The following is a 20,608-nucleotide window of genomic DNA, read 5'->3' on the forward strand; positions in this document are numbered from 1 at the left end:
TCTTCTCCTTGACTTTCTTTGATTGCAGCAGCCTTGTTCAGGTGTGTGTGGGGGAGGTCATTAGGTTGCTGCTGCTGTTGAAGAACTAGGAGTCTAAACCCCTTGCTGCAAATCACCAAGAAGCTTGGAATGCAAAATTCCTAGTACGCTCATCCACCAATGATTTCTCAACCACCAATTAGGAAGCAGTTACCCTGAGCAGCCACTAGGTGTGAGGCGTCCATGGAGTGAGCCTCTTCCTTTGACCAGCATAGTGGGCTAGTTCTTTGCACCTTGAGAACCAAAATAGATCCGTCCTGATGCAAATGATCTAGAACTAGATCTCCTGACTACTTTTTCAGTAGGTCTAGTGGCACTATCAGTAGAGCCTACCTTACAGGGATGTTGTAAGGATTCGAACCTGGGACCTGCTGCATGAAAAGCAGACACTCTGCCACTGAGCTATGACTCTTCCCTAATATAAAACAAGCATAGGGAGTTGTCTTATACCAAGTCCAGGCCATTAATGCATCTAGCTCAGTATTGCCTACAAGCAGAAGTTCTTCAGGCTTTTAGGCAGGGGGTATTCCCAGCCCTGGGGATTGACCTACATGCGAAACAGATTCTCTGGCACTGAGTTACCATCCTGTTTTGCAGGAGCTACAAAGTGCGCTTCAACAGCGTCTCCTCGTATTCGGATGCTCGGAAATCTTCGGCTGACGGGCCTGAAGCCAGGGACAACTTTGAGAGCACCGGTCCGCTGGCCAACGTCAGGTGAGCAGGGCGGGTGAACAGCGGGGAGTTCAGAGCTCACATTGCAAAGCTGCAATCCAGCAGTGTCCAGGAGCTGGAAGACATAGTATAATCTTGCCCCAAGAGACAAATCTCACTCTCTGTCTACGGCCTTCTGTTGGGCTGAGAGTGACCCCTGCTGGCTCTGCTTGGCCGTGCAGCCACCACCTTGATGTCAGCTTCCTTGCGTACAGATAGGGATGGGGGAATTTCGATTAAGTTCTCAGCAGGAGGCGAACCAACCCAATCTGCACTTTCCAAAAGAATGTGCAAACTGAAAACAAAGCCGTCCTCCGAAATTTGCAGTTCTCTGGATTTTGCGATGCGGCTATCGAGTCTAGCTCCGTGTGCAAAAATGCATACAGTACGGCAAAGCATGCAGAAAACTGCATATGTTAGTGGGACATAGCATACAAAGTGCATTCTGTTATTATGAAACAATTGCTTTGAAATAAATGGGTAAATATAAGGGAGAATGGCATGAGTATGGGTAAGTAAAGGTAAAGGGACCCCTGACCATTAGGTCCAGTCGTGGCCGACTCTGGGGTTGCAGCGCTCATCTCGCTTTGGCTGAGGGAGCTGGTGTACAGCTTCTGGGTCATGTGGCCAGCATGACTAAGCCACTTCTGGTGAACCAGAGCAGCGCATGGAAACACTGTTTACCTTCCCGCCGGAGCGGTACCTATTTATCTACTTGCACCTTGATGTGCTTTCAAACTGCTAGGTTGGCAGGAGCAGGGACCGAGTAACGGGAGCTCACCCCATCATGGGGATTCGAACCACCGACCTTCTGATCAGCAAGTCCTAGGCTCTGTGGTTTAACTCACAGCGCCACCCACGTCCGGCATGAGTATGGGTACATTAGGAGAAATCAACACTGAAATGCCGATTTGTTTTCATGAGGCCTTAAAAAAATTAAATTGAAAAAACGAGAAATGAGGAATGTTGACTGATTCACCTCTCCTGCTGTCCTACAGATTCTCCGTCTTTGGACTGGGGTCACGGGCCTATCCCCACTTCTGCGCCTTTGCTCGCGCCGTGGACACGCTCCTGGAGGAGCTGGGTGGAGAACGCATCCTGAGGATGGGCGAGGGGGATGAGCTGTGTGGGCAAGAGGAATCCTTCAGGACGTGGGCCAAAAAGGTCTTCAAGGTAGCCACCTTCTCTTCAGCCTCCTGCCTGGAGAAGGGATTAGAAGACGGGGAGACGTTGGGCAGAGGGTATCTCAGAGCCACGAGGCCAGCCCTGTTGTAAGCAGCTGCTCACGGGCAATGGGTTCCTCAAAGGGAAGATGTTGGGCCATCACCTCCAAGCCATCAGAAATTTGTGGGAGTGTTTTGAACTCATAGCCTGGAGATTTCAATCTGCACAAGTAAAAAGTGGTTTAGAGAGCTGCACCACCCTAGTGCAACAAATCCGCCTCAAAAAAGGAGAAGAGAAACTAATTTGCAGTTAGGAAAGTGATGAGGAAAATTGGAACAAGGGCTCAGTAAAAGACCAGGCGTGATCTGTGGATGATCAATAAATGGGTCAGAAGCCCCTCAATTCCATCAGGAACTGGAATTATTTGGCAGTCACAGTCACGAGAGGTAGGAAGGAGAAGGAGGCGTTTGGGAATGGACAGCAGAGACCCTCTCAGAGGAAGCAGCTCTGTTTGCTCTTTCTCCAGCCCCAGAGGCAGATAGGGGAGTGTGACCTGGACACAGAGCTGCAGGAAGCACCACAACTATTATCTAGAATAGAGTGTGAGAGGCAGAGAGCGCTGAATTTTGGCATCACACAGGGCGCGGCTGAAATTTGAGACTCCAAGGTCTGCCCCTGCCAACCCCCTCCGGGAATCACAACTAGGGCAGGAGAGACCCATGAGGGAGCTTGCCCTGCCTCGCCAACCATCAGGACATCTTCACAGCTCTGCTTAGCCCAAAACAGAGTCCTGAGACGAGGGGAGGAATCCTAGCTGGACACCTTTCTTCCACCCACCCACCCAGCCTGCCTTGCTTTGCCTTGAGAACCTGGTTTGTCCTGCAGGCAGCTTGTGATGTGTTCTGCGTGGGCGACGACGTCAACATCGAGAAAGCCAACAACTCCCTCATCAGCAACGACCGGAGCTGGAAGAGGAGCAAGTTCCGCCTGACCTATGTTGCCGAAGCACCCGAACTGACGCAAGGTACTGTGGCTTGCCGCTAACTTCCTGGTGGGACGTTTTCAGAGGCAGGACTTGACCAGGCTTGGCTACCCTGTAGCGGTTGCATGAGTGGAGAGGCGGTTGCTCACCTGGCTTCCCAAATCTGAGCATCGCTGCAGGTTAGCAGGAAGGAGAGGTGGCGGGGAGTTTGGTGCGGTGCAAGCATGGTGTCGCATTAGCTCCACTGCTGCCCCCACACCACCCTGAGCTCTTTGCTGCCTCACCTGTTGATGGCATTTTACCATTGTACTGTGGAGAGTGTACTAACTTATGGTCTGTGTGTGTGGTTTGGGAGCTGTATGGCCAGGGGAAAAACAATGCTGTCCAGGGTTGTAAAGACAGCAGAGAGAATAATCGGGTGCACTCTTCCCACCTTAGATCAAATCTATGCTGTCAGGTGCCATAAGAAAGCTGCAGAGATAGCACAGGATAGTACGCACCCCATAAATGATCTCTTTCAGCTTCTGCCTTCTGGAAGAAGGTATAGGGTTATAAAGACCAGGACTAGCCGCCTGAAAAACAGTTTCTACGCAAATGCAATTCTGGTTCTAAATGCAGCATAAGGAGTCTCTATAGTATATTGTATTTTAAAATGGGGTTTCAGAGTTTTTAGGGGGGTTTGAATGTTTTATGTAGATTTTCAATTTCATTCTTCTGTATGGGACAATGACAATAAAGATATCGTATACCTCTTCCCTTCTCTCCAACTGGCAGTGATGCTCAGCACTGGGAAGTGCGCTGAGCACCACTGCACTGCCGACACTTCCCTGCCGACTGCTACAGTGGTGCTGTAATAATGTTTTGTGGTGTTTTTGTACTTTTTATAATGTTGGATGTATTTACAACGGGGTGGGCCCAGGCATAGGCAAACTCGGGCCTCCAGATGTTTTGAGACTACAATTCCCATCATCCCTGACCTGTTAGCTAGGGGTGATGGGAGTTGTAGTCCTAAAACATCTGGAGGGCTGAGTTTGCCTATGCCTGCTCTAGCCCCAGGGACTCACTATGGCCTGACAGGTTTCGCATTCTAGGCCGTATGCACCTTCTTTGATACTGTGCTGTGCTGCCCTGCCCTCCACCAGCCAGAATATGTCCTTGAACCACAGTCGTGACACTTGCAACTAGTCCCCGCAAACAAGACTTACCGACTCTCTTTCATTCGCAGGCTTGTACAGCATCCACAAAAAGCGAGTCTTCGCAGCCCGGCTCCTGGCACGTCAGAATCTACAAAGCCCCAAATCCAGGTAGGAGCTGCAGGCTCACCGCTGCCCAAAAATGGCAAGTTTGAGGAGCTTGATTAGGCCCAGGATCCATCATGTTTGCATTCAGTTATGAACTAGTCCGCACAGAGCACCAAACCATGGTTCATTAAACCATCGCTTAATGTTATGTGTGAACCCTGACCAGTGGCTTAACCACAGTTTGTTCTCTGACAGCAAACCATGATCTGAAACCATGGTCTGCTGTCTGCTTCCAAACCTTGATTTGCTTTAATGATGGCTTGGTGTTAGCATGTGAACCCAATACCCTTCCGTAACCATGTTTGGTTTGGGCACCTAGACACTCGCCAAACTATAAAGGCATAAAACAGAGTCACAAAAAATAGGGTGGGTCCTGAAAATACACATATTCTCCTCCACCAGCCCCCAGGCTTTTGAGGGTGGTGGAACTACCTGGAGGGCCCCCTCTGCCAGTCTTGATGCTTGAGAGGGTCTTTGGAGATGGAGGAGGCATTTCTGATATTTAGAGCCTGGGTCCTTTAGGGCTTTCGACACCAACATGAGCCCAGAAGCAAACCGAGAACCACTACCTAAATGTGCTATGTGCAAGGTCTACCTAATATCTGTAGAAGTGGGGGATTTTATCTGCAAAGAGCGGCACACCCAAAGCCTTCCTTACTCACTTGCTTTAGCCGCTCCACAATCTTCCTCCGGCTTCACACCAACGGACACCAGGAGCTGCATTATGAACCCGGAGACCACCTGGGCGTCTTCCCAGGTAACCACGAAGACCTGGTCAACGCCTTGATCGAACGGCTGGAAGATGCGCCCCCTACCAACCAGCTGGTGAAGGTGGAGCTCTTGGAAGAGAGGAACACGGCTTTAGGTAAGGAGCAAAGGCGCTGTTGTTGTTTTTTCAATTCGCCTGGTTGGCCAGAGTTGACTTCTTTATGTAGGAGCCATTCCTTGTTGCTTCAGCATCTGTATTTTGCTTGCTTGGGTGCCTGCAGTAGAAGACTTAGGGTTGCATCCAACATTAATCAAATTTGGAGCAGGCCCTACAGAAATGAATGGAGATGACTAATGGAGGTTCATTAATCTCATTGGGTCTATTCAACGTTTCACCTAGTTGAAGGCAACCCTTTTTCTCCCTTCATTTTTCTTCCTAAAGTTTTTTTTAAAAAAAATAAAAAATTCAAGACTTCATAATGAAGTTATAACAACAATCCAGTTAGAAATATGAAATAAAATAAAAGAGTTGGGGGAAACGGTACCAAAAAAAGCCAGGGTAATAAATTACATTCTCGAGAGACTACACAATGCGTTCGATGTTACAACAAAAACTGACCTGATACAGAGAGAATACAAAACAAATGTTATGAATACCAAATAAAGCCATATTTCATCGGAGGTTGCCATCCCCACAATTGGCCTGTCAAACATGTAACAAATGGCCACCAAATGGAGGCAAAATCCATAGGTTTCGCTGAGCCCTGAGATGCTCTTAATTTATGAGTCCATTTCCCAGAAATGAGAATAAACATTACTTTATCGAGCCAAGTATTTACAGCAAAGTTCAGGACTCCTTTCCGCCTTGTGAAATGGGGAAGGGAGCAGCTACTGATAGAAAAATGGTACGTGCTTTGCATATTCAGCCCCTCAGAAATTGATAAAAGGCACTGTTTTAGCTGCAGCCCAAGATACTCTTAATTTAGGAGTGAAGTGAGAATAAACATTACTTTATTGAGCCAGATATGTTGAAAGAAACCCAAGGACTCCTCCCAGTACTGTGATATGGCGAAATGAGGAGGCAGAGTACCTGCCTTGCGTGCAATACCCAACAGCATCTCTGGGGAGGCCTGGGAGGAAAACCTGACTGAAATTCTGGAGAGATGCTGCCAGTCAGTGTAGGCAATACTGAGCTAGATGGACGAAGAGTGGCTCAGTACAAGGAAGCTTCCTGTGTTCCTGTGATGGCTTGTGAACGCTCTCCGCGTATATACAGTCTTATATACAGTCTTTATTTTACATTTGTACAAGCAGCATGTTACAATCATGCATCTGAATCCTCCGGCTCAGATTCTTGGGGTGCCTTACGCCCGCCCCTTCTCCAACAGAAAAGACGTGGAATTTTCATGTGATGTCTCTGTCCCCTCCTCTTTAACACTCTCCTTTCCTGGGCAGACGGAACAGGCATTGCTTCACTGTTCCAACATCTATGAGCTGTCCCTCCTCCTTGCTTTCCCTTCTTTCCTCCACTGCCACTTCCTGCCCCCTTCCTCTGCCTGTCTCCTCTCCTCCTCCCCTTCATTCTCCGTCAATACCATGACAGTTCCTAACAGAAAAGTGGTAAGTGGTTTTCATCTTAAATCCATATTTGACCCATCCAAAATGGATAAAAGGCCACTTGCCCCAATAGACCAGCCTCAATGCAGGCCAACTGGCTTCTGTCTTGACAGGTGTCATCAGCAACTGGACAGACGAGAACCGCGTCCCTCCCTGTACCATCTTCCAGGCCTTCAAATATTACCTGGACATCACCACCCCTCCCACGCCAATCCTGTTGCAGCAATTTGCTTTGCTGGCAACCAGTGAGAAAGAAAAGAAGCGCCTTCAGGTTCTCAGCAAGGTAAGTCTGCAGTCTGGAAGGGGGTGCGAGAACCTTGCCCTGTATATTACATACTTGTATTATGTTTGCAGGTGCAGCTGCAAATGAACTGTTATATGTTCTCATTGGTGCAGGGGGGATTGGTACCTCCCAAGGTAAGGGAGGAAGTGACAAAGCTAATCCTGGCAGGACATCTTCCTCTATGGTATTAACCTCTTCCAGCACTAATTAGACTTAAGTGCGTTGGTTACACGAGGCTGATTATCCCACTATTCTGTGATACAGCTCTTCGCCCCTCACATGCAGACTGATTCAGGTTCTGCAATAAGGGATGTCAATCAATCCGTCCAGTCATGCATCACAACTAGGTCTTAATTGTTGGACTTGGCTGAGATGGCAAACTTAGCGTGTTTAATTAGAGAAAAACCACTATTGACATTTCTTAAGGATTGGAAACTTCTTACGGACTTCTTTTGTGTGAACAAGAAAATTAATTCGGGATATCTGGATTTAAAGATTGAAAAAATATTGGCTTATAGAAAACAGAATAACTGATTATGAGTTAATGAGTGAATACTGTAAGTAGCTGACAAAGAACCAGAAGTCTTTCTATCTTTTTCCATTTTCTTTTCTTTCTTTCTTTCTTTCTTTCTTTCTTTCTTTCTTTCTTTCTCTCTCTCTCTCTCTCTCTCTCTCTCTTTCTCTCTCTCTCGCTCCTGTTCCTTTTCTAGATTAGGTTTTAAAAGTATTTCTTTTATTCTGGTGTATTATAAAAAAATATAGTTTGTATTAGGCATGAACTTTTGTATATCTTTTGATAAGTGTCAATAAAAAGTAGGTGTATTTTTTTAAAAAAAACAACAACTAGGTCTAACTCAGAGCAGAGTTGCTGAAATGAATGAACCGAAGTTAGACACATCCATGAAAGGCAAGACAATTCACCCTCCTGCTTCTTCATGCAGCGTGTGGTTAACCTGTGGAACTATCTGCCAGAGGAAGCAGTGATGGCTGCCAGTTTGAACATCTTTAACAGAGGGCTACACAAATTCGTGGAGGCGGATATCATTGCCTACCAGACATGATGGCTATATTCTATCCCCCAGTCAGATACCCATGGGCTGACTCCATCTAAGGCAGCCTCTGTCATTGAATTCTACTCAATATTGATCCAGAGCAGATTCCAACATATAGTTAGCAGAGTAAAAACTTAAACATGTTGCAGGATTCCCCCAAAAATAGACCAGAGGCAATTAATATTTCATCCAACAGAGCTTTACTGCTACTGAAGGCAAATGAGCATAACGGGCACAAATCCAATACATTCAGGATTGGCACAGTCCAGGGCCGGATTTAGGTTTGATGAGGCCCTAAGCTACTGAAGGTAATGGGGCCCTTTATATGTCCAGCTGTCCTTTGTCAACAACAAATTGTCGCTGTTTTTGTGTGTTGAATATGTGCTATATGGTAATTTATGGACCTAATAGGTATCTAAAGCCATTTGCACATTACTGTACAAAATATGTATTTTATCAAAGTAATTGTTGAACTGAAGTACAATTAAGAAGAAGTATATTAATAGTGAAATTTTGCGGGGGGGGGGGCAAGAGAGTGGGGCCCTAAGCTATAGCTTGTTTAGCGTATACATAAATCTGGCACTGGCACAGTCCTTAAGAAATACAGTTGCAGCAGACTTAATTTAAACTTACAATAACTTATAAGTCTAAAACCTTAACTCTAAGCATCCTTTGTACAGAACACCACACCAGATGGTAAGAGAGACAGAAAGAGAAAGTGAAACCCAGGCTCCTTCTGGCCTCTTATTACGGTCAGCATGACCTTGAGAGAAAGAGATAACACAGGCATCCCCAACCTTCGGCTCTCCAGATGTTTTGGACTACAGTTCCCATCATCCCTGACCACTGGTCCTGTTAGCTAGGGATCATGAGAGTTGCAGGCCAAAACATCTGGAGGGCCACAGGTTGGGGATGCCCGAGATAACCGAACCAGTTGAAGCCAGCTGTACTCAGCTTCTCTGAAGCAACAACCCAAACATCATGAACTTTCTGCTTGTTCCTTTCACACAGAGTAGCTTCCAGAACCCTCTTGAATGAAGTAGAATAAGAAAGATCTCCACACATCAGATCAAAACTCTCTGCAGTAAGAAATGCAAACTGACAGCTTCCTGTGTCCCCTATGTGCAGGGCCTGCAGGAATACGAGGAGTGGAAATGGTCCAAGAACCCCACCATGGTCGAAGTTCTGGAAGAGTTCCCATCCGTGCAGATGCCGTCCACCTTCTTGCTGACCCAGCTCCCGCTGCTTCAGCCTCGCTACTATTCCATTAGCTCCTCCCCTGACATGTACCCCGAAGAGGTCCACCTCACGGTAGCCGTGGTCTCCTATCGCACCAGAGGTAAATTGGGACCGCAGCTCAGTGGCTGCATCACTTTTGTGTGTGGAAGTTGCCAGGTCCTGTCCCTCTAGTTTTAAGGCCTGGTCTGAAATACTGGGGAGCCATCGCTAGTCAGCATATAGACAATACTGAACTGGAAAGATAGATCATTCTAAGGCAGCTTCCTGTGTTTGACCTTGAGTTGGATTTTTATTATTATTTTATTACAAAATGCACATTTAACCAAGCCTTATGAGGAACAGTTGAAAGAGCTGGGTATGTTTAGCCTGGAAAAGAGGAGACTGAGAGGAGATACGGTTGTTGTTGTTTAGTCGTGTCCGACTCTTTGTGACCCCATGGACCTGATCACGCCAGGCACTCCTGTCTTCCACTGCCTCCCACAGTTTGGTCAGACTCATGTTGGTAGCTTCGAGAACACTGTCCAACCATCTCGTCCTCTGTAGTCCCCTTCTCCTTGTGCCCTCCATCTTTCCCAACATCAGAGTCTTTTCCAGGGAGTCTTCTCTTCTCATGAGGTGGCCAAAGTATTGGAGCCTCAGCTTCAGGATCTGTCCTTCCAGTGAGCACTCAGGGCTGATTTCCTTAAGAATGGATAGGTTTGATCTTCTTGCAGTCCATGGGACTCTCAAGAGTCTCCTCCAGCACCATGGAGATAGGGTAGCCATTTTCAAATATCTCAAGGGCTGCTACATGGAAGAGGGAACAAGCTTGTTTTCTCCTGCTCTGGAGGGTCAGACCTGAACCAATGGCTTCAAGTTGCAAGAAATGGATTCTGACTAAACATCAGGAAGAACTTTCTGACAGTAAGAGCTGTTCTGACAGTGGAACGGTCTCCCTCAGGAGGTGGTGGACTATCTTTCCCTGGAGGTTTTTAAGCAGAGGCTGGATGGCTGTCTGTCATGGCTGCTTTAGCTGAGATTCCTGCATTGCAGGGGTTGGACTAGATGATCCCTGATTCTCATTTCCTACTCTAGAATTCTATTATTTCCATAGCGTTAAGTTAAAGTCGCTTATATACTTCGTCCACTGTTGAGAAAGGTTTGCTGGCAAAATTGACAATGAAACTAAGAGGAAGAGACGACAATAAATTTAAGGAAGATTGGAAGGACTTTATTGCATATATACAGAAGTAATGTACACAGGTTAATACATTAGCAGGGTTCTAGGACTACTTGTAACTTTATTATGAATGGACAATAAGTAATTTGAATGCTTTTTAAATTTACAATGGACATGTGGTATGCTGTTAAATAATGGAACCAAAGAAGGGACTAGGGGGAAGTCTATTTCTTCTGTTTGGTTTTGAATTTGTATTGCTGTTGTTTTATTTTTGTTATTTTTGGAAAATTAATAAAATATTTAAAAAAGAGAGAGAAATGTTTGTGCCGGCAGAAATGTTGCCGCACACACACAAAAAGCATAATCTGTTGTTGTTATGTACTGAGTTGAATAGGATCCAAACTGCAGCAGTCTGATTGGTCCTTGAACAATAGGATTCAGAATGCAGCAGTCAGATTGGTCCTAGAACAATGCAGCAATATGATTGGTTGGCAGGAACCACCCAATCATGCTCCAGATAGAAGTGAATCCACAACCTGATTGGCTTACAGTAGAATTCCGGAATTAGCCAATCATGTGCAGCCCATTGTGTAAATAATGTATATAAAGCAGATACCTTGAGGGGACTTTCATTCATTCCTCCTCACCACTATGAGCTGAATAAAGAGCATGAAATCACTTTGCGACTCTGAGTATATTTCACTGGCGACGAAGGTGGGATCCCGCTGAGCTGACTGCCACACACAGCACCGCAGCACCGCCACCTGCCGCACCGCTGCCTCGCACCGTGTATCCAGGCTTCAGCTCCGGGACACAAGGAACTCAGAATGGCAACCGACAGCAGCTTCTCGCCGTTCAACCCAGCATCTGGAGACTGGGAAGCATATGCCTCCCGTTTCACCTTCCTCCTAGAAGCCAAAGGGGTCACCGATGAAGAAGACGCCAAGAAGAGGGCGATATTCTTCAGCGTCTGCGGAGAGGAGACGTTTGAAATCGCCCGGGCTCTCCTTGCACCCGAAGACGTCGCTACTGTTCCATACAAAACAATAATGGAACAGCTGAAGGGGCACTTTTCGCCACAGCCCTCTGTGGTGGCTCGTTGAAATGCCTTCTATGCAAAGCGGCAAGCCCCTGGGGAAACCATAACTGGGTTTGTGACCTCTCTCCGCCAAGCTGCCCGGTTCTGCAACTTCTCAGAGCTGGAGAACATGCTTCGTGACCGCCTCGTCGGTGGCCTGAAGGATGAGAAGCTGCAACGACGCCTCTACGCTAAGAAGGACCTAACGTTCCAGGTCGCTCTGGAGGAGGCCCTGGCAACGGAAGCTGCCGAGAGGTCGACGCAAGAGGCACGGCCGAGCCAGCCGTCCCAACCGAGGGTCCACCACGAAGACCTCACCGACGACTCAGGATCCAACAGGGAGGAGGTGCACCGAGTACAGCAGCGCACTCAAGCAGCCCACATACCACAGCTGCCTCGACGAGAAGCAGGGAACTGCGCAAGCTGTGGAGACAGTCACGAGAGGAGGACCTGCCGTTTCCGCAACGCAGAGTGCAGGCAGTGCAGAAAATTGGGACACATCGCCCGGGTGTGTCGAGCTCGGCCCACCCGACGCCAGGCATCAGATGACCAATCCAAGAGCCCCAGGTCCCGGGGCCCAACACACCAAGGCAACTCGACGGAGCTCACGGACTTCCAGGTATACCAGTTGCCCCACCCCAACGTAGAGAAAATTTATGTAGAGGTACAGATAGAGGGGGCCCCATGCCGCATGGAGCTTGACACGGGTTCAACTCTATCCATAATCTCGGCAAGGACCTTAAGGAAACTGTGTCCTACTGGGGGTCCCAAACTCAGGCCGGCCCCATTCACCCTCCGGGACTTCCAGAAACGTAAGGTCCCCACAATGGGGGTGGGGACCTTCAGGGTGCAATACCGAGGGCGGACGCGGCAACTGGACTTGCTTGTGGTCAAGGGCCCCTACATTAGCTTACTGGGATTGGCATGGTTTGGACCACTGGGGCTAGCCGTCACCGGGGTGAACCACACGAGCTTACAAGTGGACGTGGACGCCATATGCAAGGAATTTCCGGGGGTTTTTGATGGGAAATTGGGACAGTATACGGGCCCCCCCATTGCTCTACAGCTTGACCCCGCAGTACGACCAGTCAGGCTCAAGGCCCGCCGGGTCCCGTTCGCCCTGAAACCCCGTATAGACGAGGAATTGGACCGACTCGTGGAGCAAGGCGTGCTGGAGCCGGTGCCTAATGCCCCCTGGGAAACCCCAATCGTCACACCCGTCAAGCCGAATGGTTCGGTCCGCATCTGCGCAGACTACAAATGTACCATAAACAAGGCCCTCACGGCCCATGCATACCCAGTGCCAGTGGTCAGCCATGTCCTTGCCACCCTGGCTGGGTCGAAAATTTTTGGCAAGCTGGACTTGGCCCAAGCATATCAACAACTGCCAGTAGATGAGGCCACAGCAGAGGCACAGACGATTGTGACGCACAGAGGAGCGTTCAGGGTAAAGCGGCTGCAATTCGGTGTCAGCGTGGCACCAGGCATATTCCAGAATCTAATGGACTCTCTCCTTAAAGGGATTCCTGGCGTCACCCCCTTCTTCGATGATGTGTTGATTGCCGGGCCCACACCAGAGGAGTTTGAGGACCGCCTCCGCACCGTTCTGCACCGTTTCCAGACGGCGGGTCTCAAGGTGAAGCGGGAAAAATGTCTACTAGGAGTGCCTCAGGTGGACTTTCTGGGATTTATGGTGGACGCAGAAGGGGTCCACCCGACTGGGGACAAGGTACGGGCCATTTGTGATGCCCCAGCGCCCAAGAACAAGACTGAACTTCAGGCCTTCTTGGGACTATTGAACTTTTACCATTCCTTCCTTCCCCAGAAGGCAGCGGTAGCGGAGCCCCTACACAGACTCCTGGACAAGCGGGCCCCTTGGGTGTGGGGCCAGCGCCAGGAGGCCGCATTCCAGGCAGTCAAGGACTTGCTTGTCTCAAACTCGGTCTTGGCACACTTCGACGAGAGGCTGCCGGTGGTGCTAGCATGCGACGCCTCACCCTATGGCATTGGCGCTGTCCTGGGACACCAACTCCCGGATGGAAGAGAGGTACCGGTGGCATACTTTTCCCAGACACTCAACGCAACCGAGCGGAACTACTCGCAAATCGACAAGGAGGGTCTGGCAATCGTGAAGGGAGTAAAAAAATTCCATGATTTCTTGTACGGGCGGCCCTTCACCGTGGTGACTGACCACAAGCCCTTGCTTGGCTTGTTTGCCTCCGAAAAGCAGACCCCCCAAGTGCTGTCTCCTCGTGTCCTCAGGTGGTCAATTTTCCTTGCCAGCTACCAGTATGCACTGATTCACCGCCCTGGGAAGGCGATGGGCCATGCGGACGCCCTCAGCAGGCTACCACTACCGGAAACAGGCCCCGACCCAGCACCTGCACAAGAGGTTATGAGCCTGGAGCTGCTTCCCGACCGCCCCATTCAGGCACAAGAAGTTGCACACCATTCCAAGAAAGATAGGGTCATCTCCCGCGTCCTGGACTGGGTGTGGAGGGGATGGCCCAGCAGCAGCCCCGGGCCAGAATTCGCCGGCTACACAACCCGCAAACATGAACTGTTGGCCCACAAGGGGTGCCTGTTATGGGGAAGCAGGGTCGTTGTTCCCCAGCCCCTCCGCAAAAGGGTCCTCACAGCCCTACACGAGACACACCCAGGGGTAGTAAGAATGAAGGCCCTTGCCAGGAGTTATGTGTGGTGGCCGGGGATCGACGGAGAGATAGAGGCCTGGGTCAAACACTGCCAGGCCTGCCAAGAATCCCGCCCAGATCCCCCAAGGGCCCCAGTCCAGTCCTGGGAGTCCGCCCGAGCACCATGGTCCCGCCTGCATGTGGACTTCGCTGGCCCCTTTCAGGGGAAAACATTCTTCATAGTGGTGGACTCCTACACCAAATGGCTGGAAGTCGCACTGGTACCGTCCACTTCTACGTCCGCAGCCATCCGGGTACTACGCAGGCTGTTTGCAACCCACGGGCTCCCTGACACTCTCGTCTCAGACAACGGGACTGCATTTACGTCAGGAGAATTCCAAACCTTCACAGCGCAGAACGCCATCCGCCACATCCGTTCGGCGCCATTCCACCCTGCCACCAATGGCCAAGCAGAACGCATGGTGCGGACCACCAAGGACACCCTTCGCCGCATGACGCAAGGGGATTGGGAGTACCGCCTTGCCACATTCCTCCTAGCACAACACAGCACCCCCAGCTCAACGACTGGCCGGAGCCCCGCTGAACTACTAATGGGTCGGCGCCTTGCAATCAGATTGGACCGCCTTCACCCCGATAGAGCTCAGGATGAGGTAGTGGTGGGGGAAGGCAGGAACCCCCGGACCTTCGAGGCCCAGGACCCAGTGTACGCAAAGAATTTTGGGGCAGGCCCAGCATGGGTACCCGCCACAGTCACCAGGGTCACTGGTCCCGTGTCGTACGAGGTGCTAACGGATGGGGGGCAATGCTGGCGCCGCCACTGCGACCAGATACGGCGACGATTCCCGGGAGAAAACCAGGAGGAGGAAAGGTCAGAGGAGTCCCAAGGGAACAGAGGGGCAGTGAGGCCCATAGAGCAGGAGGGGCCAGCAGGAGAGGCAGAATCAGTAAATACAGAGAGGACCCGCGAAGCCAAAAGGACACCGGAACCAGAACCACGACTGAGCGAGCCGGTTGCACCAGACCAGACAGGCCCATCACAGCCAGCATCCTTGGAACATGAGCCAGAACCTGAACCCCGGACCAGGGAACACCCCAGGCCGCAACGCACACGTAGGCCACCGGCGTACCTCGAGGACTATGAATGCGACCTCCCGGGCAGGACTGGAACTTAGAGGGGAGGGGTGTTATGTACTGAGTTGAATAGGATCCAAACTGCAGCAGTCTGATTGGTCCTTGAACAATAGGATTCAGAATGCAGCAGTCAGATTGGTCCTAGAACAATGCAGCAATATGATTGGTTGGCAGGAACCACCCAATCATGCTCCAGATAGAAGTGAATCCACAACCTGATTGGCTTACAGTAGAATTCCGGAATTAGCCAATCATGTGCAGCCCATTGTGTAAATAATGTATATAAAGCAGATACCTTGAGGGGACTTTCATTCATTCCTCCTCACCACTATGAGCTGAATAAAGAGCATGAAATCACTTTGCGACTCTGAGTATATTTCAGTTGTGCTATAAGTTTCCACTAGCGCAGCTGCTGTGTTGAAATTCCTCTGTCGTGCAACATTAAAATTCACGCATAGCAAAGAGCGTGTTGGATACAAGCCTTGTGTTCCCACTGCAGACCTGACCCGTCTTCTTCCTTCTGTTTTTGCCTAGATGGGGAAGGGCCCATCCACCACGGGGTCTGTTCCTCCTGGTTCAACCGGATACAGGCAGATGAAGTGGTGCCATGTTTTGTCAGAGGGTAAGATGGGGGGTGGCGCTGTGGTCTAAACCACTGAGCCTCTTGGGCTTACCGATCAGAAGGTCGGCGGTTCGAATCCCCACGACGGGGTGAGCTCCCATTGTTCAGTCTCTGATCCTGCCCACCTAGCAGTTTGAAAGCACGTCGTGCAAATAGATAAATAGGTACCACTCCAGCGGGAAGGTAAACGGCGTTTCCGTGCGCTGCTCTGGTTTGCCAGAAGCGGCTTAGTCATGCTGGCCACATGACCCGGAAGCTGTACGCTGGCTCCCTCGGCCAATAAAGCGAGATGAGCGCTGCAACCCCAGAGTCGGCCATGACTGGACCTAATGGTCAGGGGTCCCTTTACCTTTACCTAAGATGGGGGGAAATTGAAAAAGTGTAGACAGCTGTGGAAAAATTGGACCAGATGCCCTCGGAGGTCCCTTCCAACTCTACAATTCTGTGATAATAACACACGGGTCAGCCTGCTAATGTGTGATCACAAGAGAACTCTTCTTCCTCCCCCCCCCTTATGCAGAGCTCCTGGGTTCCACATGCCACAAGACCCGCAGGTTCCTTGCATCCTGGTGGGCCCTGGGACGGGGATTGCTCCTTTCCGGAGCTTCTGGCAGCAACGGCTCTTTGACGTCAAACACAAAGGTAGGTCCAGTCATCTACATGAGTGGAGCAGGGCTGGGTGGAGGCTGGCGCATTAGGGCAAATGGGGCACTACCTTGCCAACCTACACCTGCCCTCACCTGTCTGCCTTCATCATCATCATCATAATTTATTATTTATACCCCACCCATCTGGCTAGGCTTCCCCAGCCACTCTGGGCGGCTTCCAACAAAATATTAAAATACAGTAATGCATCAAACATTAAAAGCTTCCCTAAACAGGGCTGCCTTCAGATGTCTTCTAGAAGTCTGGTAGTTATTGTTCTCTTTGACATCTGGTGGGAGGGTATTCCACAGGGAGGGCGCCACCACCGAGAAGGCCCTCTGCCTGGTTCCCTGTAACTTGGCTTCTCGCAATGAGGGAACCACCAGAAGGCCCTCGGCACTGGACCTCACTGTCCAGGTAGAACAATGGGGGTGGAGATGTTCCTACTTGCAACCAGCCCCAATAACATTGCCTGCTGGATTAGGACAGTGGCCCATCTAGTCCAGATGTCAGGGACTGGACAGAGGAGGAATGGTGGAGACCGACTCCTCCCCTTCTCCTACACTTCCCAGAGAAGAGGGAGACAATACAGTGGTACCTCGGTTGACGAACTTGATCCGTTCCGGAAGTCCGTTCTTAAACCGAAACCGTTCGTATACCAAGGCACGCTTTCCCTAATGAGGCCTCCTGCCACCAGTGCCCTTCCACTGTTCAGATTCTGTTCTTAGACCGGCGTAAGGTTCGCAAACCAAGACACTACTTCCGGTTTTGCGGACTTTGTAAACCGAATCGTTCGTAAACAGGACTGTTCTTAAACTGAGGTGCCACTGTATAGGTTTACAACAGTGGTTTGCAGAAGGTCATAGTTCAGAGGCTGCAGAGGGGAGAAGCTAGGAAATATTGGGAGGGGAACAGGAAGAAGAAGCAGAAGCAGAAGCAGAAGAAGAAGAAGAAGAAGAAGGGGAGAAACAGCTGACAGACTTGGTGTCCTTAGAAAGCATTCCAGAGCCCCCTTCTCCCAGAAACCGGTGGGCATGGAAAGTAAGAGAACAGAAAGCTCAGAGGCAGAAAGCACAGATCTGCCAACGTAGGGATGACGTATAACAGGAGAGACGGAGGGGGTGGGGCTTTACTCAGAGCAACACCATTACTGCAAGAAAGGCACTTTTCAAAGCCCCTCTCTGTGAATACTGAATAAAAGACTTGGTAAGAACTCTTCTTGTTTATCTAATTCCTGGCTCCCCTCCATGGGAGGAATCGGATTCCCTGAAGCCTGGCACCAGCATCCTGTTCTCACAGTGGCCAGCCTGTCAGAAATCCGCAAGCAGGACCTGAGCATAAAAGCCCCCTCCCCTCCCACAGCTTCTAGCAACTGGTATTCAGAAGCATTGCTGCCTCCAAGCATGGGGGCAGAGCATAAAGTAGCCTTGTCCTCCATGAATTTCCCCAATCCTCTTTTACTGCCACCTAAGTTGGTGGCCATCACTGCCTCCTGCTGGAGGGACTTCTATAGTTTAGCTATGAGCTGCATGAGAAAGTACTGTGTCCCCAATCCTTAACCTTCCAATATGCATTGGATGTCCACGATTTCTAGCGTTACGAAAGAGGAGGTCCAGGGAGGGATGGCACTGCCTGTCACCTTGCTGCTGCTCAGTCTCCTCCGCGCTCAGCAGGGAAGAGGGCAAAATTAGAGTTAGTTAGCTCTGGCTGTCGTTGGCTGCAGCGCCACCTACTGGTGGCCTCCCAGCCTTCTGCCCATCCTGCCCCAATGGACACCAGCTACCACTGCCCCCTAGAACATCAAGTTCCCTTTGGGCATGGTATGAAACCCCCTGCTTGTGTCTGATCACTTGTGTGGTTCTTTAGTCCATGTTTTGAAATAGCGGGTTGTTTTTTGTTTTATATATGGATTAGTTGCCTCCTGCTGGCATGCCTAGGAGCTCAGTTAGTACAGCATGAGATTCTTAAGCTCAGGGTTGTGGGTTCAAGTCTCACCTTGGGCAAAAGATTCCTGCATTAGAGGGGGCTGGACGAGATGACCCTCGTGGTCCCTTCCAGCTTTATGATATGTTTTGCATTCTCCCCTCCTTCCTTCCCCAGGGCTGAAGCCATGCCCCATGATGCTGGTCTTTGGTTGTCGACAGTCCAAGATTGACCACATTTACAAAGAGGAGACCTTGCTGGCGAAAAGCAGTGGTGTCTTCAAGGAGCTGTTTACGGCCTACTCCCGTGAGCCAGACAAACCAAAGGTAACCTGTGATCAGCAGTGATTCCTGAGCTAGATGATTCCTTCTGCAACTGTATGGTTCTAACCCACCTGCGGATGGATCAAATTGTTTCACTCACATGTTCATTCATAGGTCCATCCAATCCTGTTTCTGCTTTAATCTGAGAGAGGCAGTGTGGTGTAGTGGTTAGAGTGTCAGACTAGGACCTGGGAGACCAGAGTTCAAATCCACACTGGGTCACATTGGGGCAGAGTCACTGACTCTCAGGCTAACCTACATCACAAGGTTGTTGTCAGGATAAAATAGGTGGGGAAGGAGAACCACATACACCACCTGTAAAGATGGGATATGTGAAGTCATAAAAAATAAGGGTTTGTTTCCCAAACCACTGAATATCTCCACTGCGCTCCTCTGAATCATGGGCTACCTGGTGTTGGTCACTATCTCCCAGCCTAATCTACCTCAAAGGGCTGTTGTGTAGGAAGGGGAACAATGTCTGCTACCTTAAGCACCTTCTGAAGACATTTTTGTTTAGGCAACTTTACCCAATCATTTATGGAAGATCAATTTTGTAGAGGATGAGAGGGTTTTTGTAATTTTTAGAGTTGTGTTAATGGTTTTAGAGTATTCTAAACCGATATAATGGTTTTTAGAACTTGCATTTTTAGGTTTTATTCTGTTTTTACCATATGTATCACTGCGGTGGCTTTGTGCTGCGAAGCTGTCCACAAATTTGTTAAAGAGATAAATGAGGTATTATTTATGTCATTGTCTAAAAATATGCGTGCAAAGATTCCTCTTTAAATAGGTACTTTATCTGAATGCATGCATTCCTTTAAAAAAAAAAAAACATAACAACACAGAGGTGTTTAAAATGCATTTGGAGCACATTTTTTTTGAGCCAAACGCTGCATTTCAAAATTCAGAGAAGCGTAAAATCTTGAGGAAAATTGCATTCTGATCCAGGCGGCAATATGGGAAGCGTGAATTACGTTGGCTTGCATTAAAATGCAACCCAGACGACACTCTTTTCCATCCCTAAGTCTGAATCTTGTGAGGACTGTATAGGATATTGAACCTACCAAATATGTGGCATAATTTGGATAATATGCAAAATATGCAGGTTGACCCTACCCCTCCTACCTTCCTCTTTGGGGTCAGCTCTGCAGTTCATTGGGCTGCCTGCAGGGGGCGCTGTGCAGCAAGGATGGGAGCCTTCTTCTGCAACATGAAAGCACACATACCCATTGCTGTCCGCTTTCCCTTCCCATAGAAATACGTGCAGGACATCCTTCAGGAGCAGCTGGCGGGAACCGTCTACAAGGCGTTGAAGGAGCAGGGGGGACACCTCTACGTGTGCGGCGACGTCACTATGGCTGGAGACGTCCTCAAGACCGTCCAGAGCATCGGGAGGCATCAGGGCAAGCTGACGGCAGAGGAAGCCAGCGCTTTCATTAGCAAGCTACGGGTGAGCAGCCATCCCCACCACCCAGCATGCCATGGGGGCAGCCCATGGCGTCAGGCCCCCTGCCAACATCCAGAGCTGAAATCAGGCGGCTCCTGAACACAGGCCCCGCCTCCATCACTGCCCCTGGTGATTTTGCAAGGTCCCCAGGTGAAATTACAATCGAAAAATCAGCACTGGTCCCCTTGAATTTTAGTGCCCCCCTGGGTAATCCCGCTGCCCCCCAGGAGGCAGCAGCACCCACTTTGGGAACCATCCTCTTCTCCCTCATTGCCATGCCACCACCAAGCACTTGGCTCTGAGCCTTCTTCCCTGGGGGGGGGGGTTCCCCAGTTGCTGTCTCCTTCCCCTCCTTTGCATCCACGCATGAAGTGAAGGACATGAGGCAGGAGTTGGTAATGCAGGTGAGCTGTGCACAAGCAAGCTGCCAGCTAGCTCCGCTGAGGCTCTTTTTATTAGCACAATATGCAAAACCAGTCAGGTACATTTCGGACTGTGACCTTTACACATCTTCCAATCCTGAGATTGAG

The 20,608-nt window shown here is 49.7% G+C and overlaps 1 protein-coding gene across 7 annotated transcripts in view; it reads left to right on the top strand.

The window, feature by feature from the left end:
- Positions 1-20,608, top strand: part of NOS1 (nitric oxide synthase 1) — a gene marked incomplete at its 3' end in the record, with an annotated part of 182,931 nt that overhangs the window by 151,419 nt on the left and 10,904 nt on the right. For all 7 annotated transcript variants that reach the window (XM_083589715.1, XM_083589716.1, XM_083589717.1 and 4 more), the window contains 11 exons: positions 637-753; positions 1,749-1,923; positions 2,800-2,938; positions 4,122-4,200; positions 4,869-5,062; positions 6,636-6,805; positions 8,986-9,196; positions 15,653-15,740; positions 16,261-16,382; positions 18,486-18,634; positions 19,887-20,081. In XM_083589715.1, the coding sequence (XP_083445841.1) occupies positions 637-753; positions 1,749-1,923; positions 2,800-2,938; positions 4,122-4,200; positions 4,869-5,062; positions 6,636-6,805; positions 8,986-9,196; positions 15,653-15,740; positions 16,261-16,382; positions 18,486-18,634; positions 19,887-20,081 (1,639 nt within the window). The remainder of the gene's footprint in view (positions 1-636; positions 754-1,748; positions 1,924-2,799; positions 2,939-4,121; positions 4,201-4,868; positions 5,063-6,635; positions 6,806-8,985; positions 9,197-15,652; positions 15,741-16,260; positions 16,383-18,485; positions 18,635-19,886; positions 20,082-20,608) is intronic.

The sequence above is a fragment of the Podarcis filfolensis genome, assembly GCF_964270895.1.
Source record: "Podarcis filfolensis genome assembly, chromosome: 16".
NCBI lineage: Eukaryota > Metazoa > Chordata > Lepidosauria > Squamata > Lacertidae > Podarcis > Podarcis filfolensis.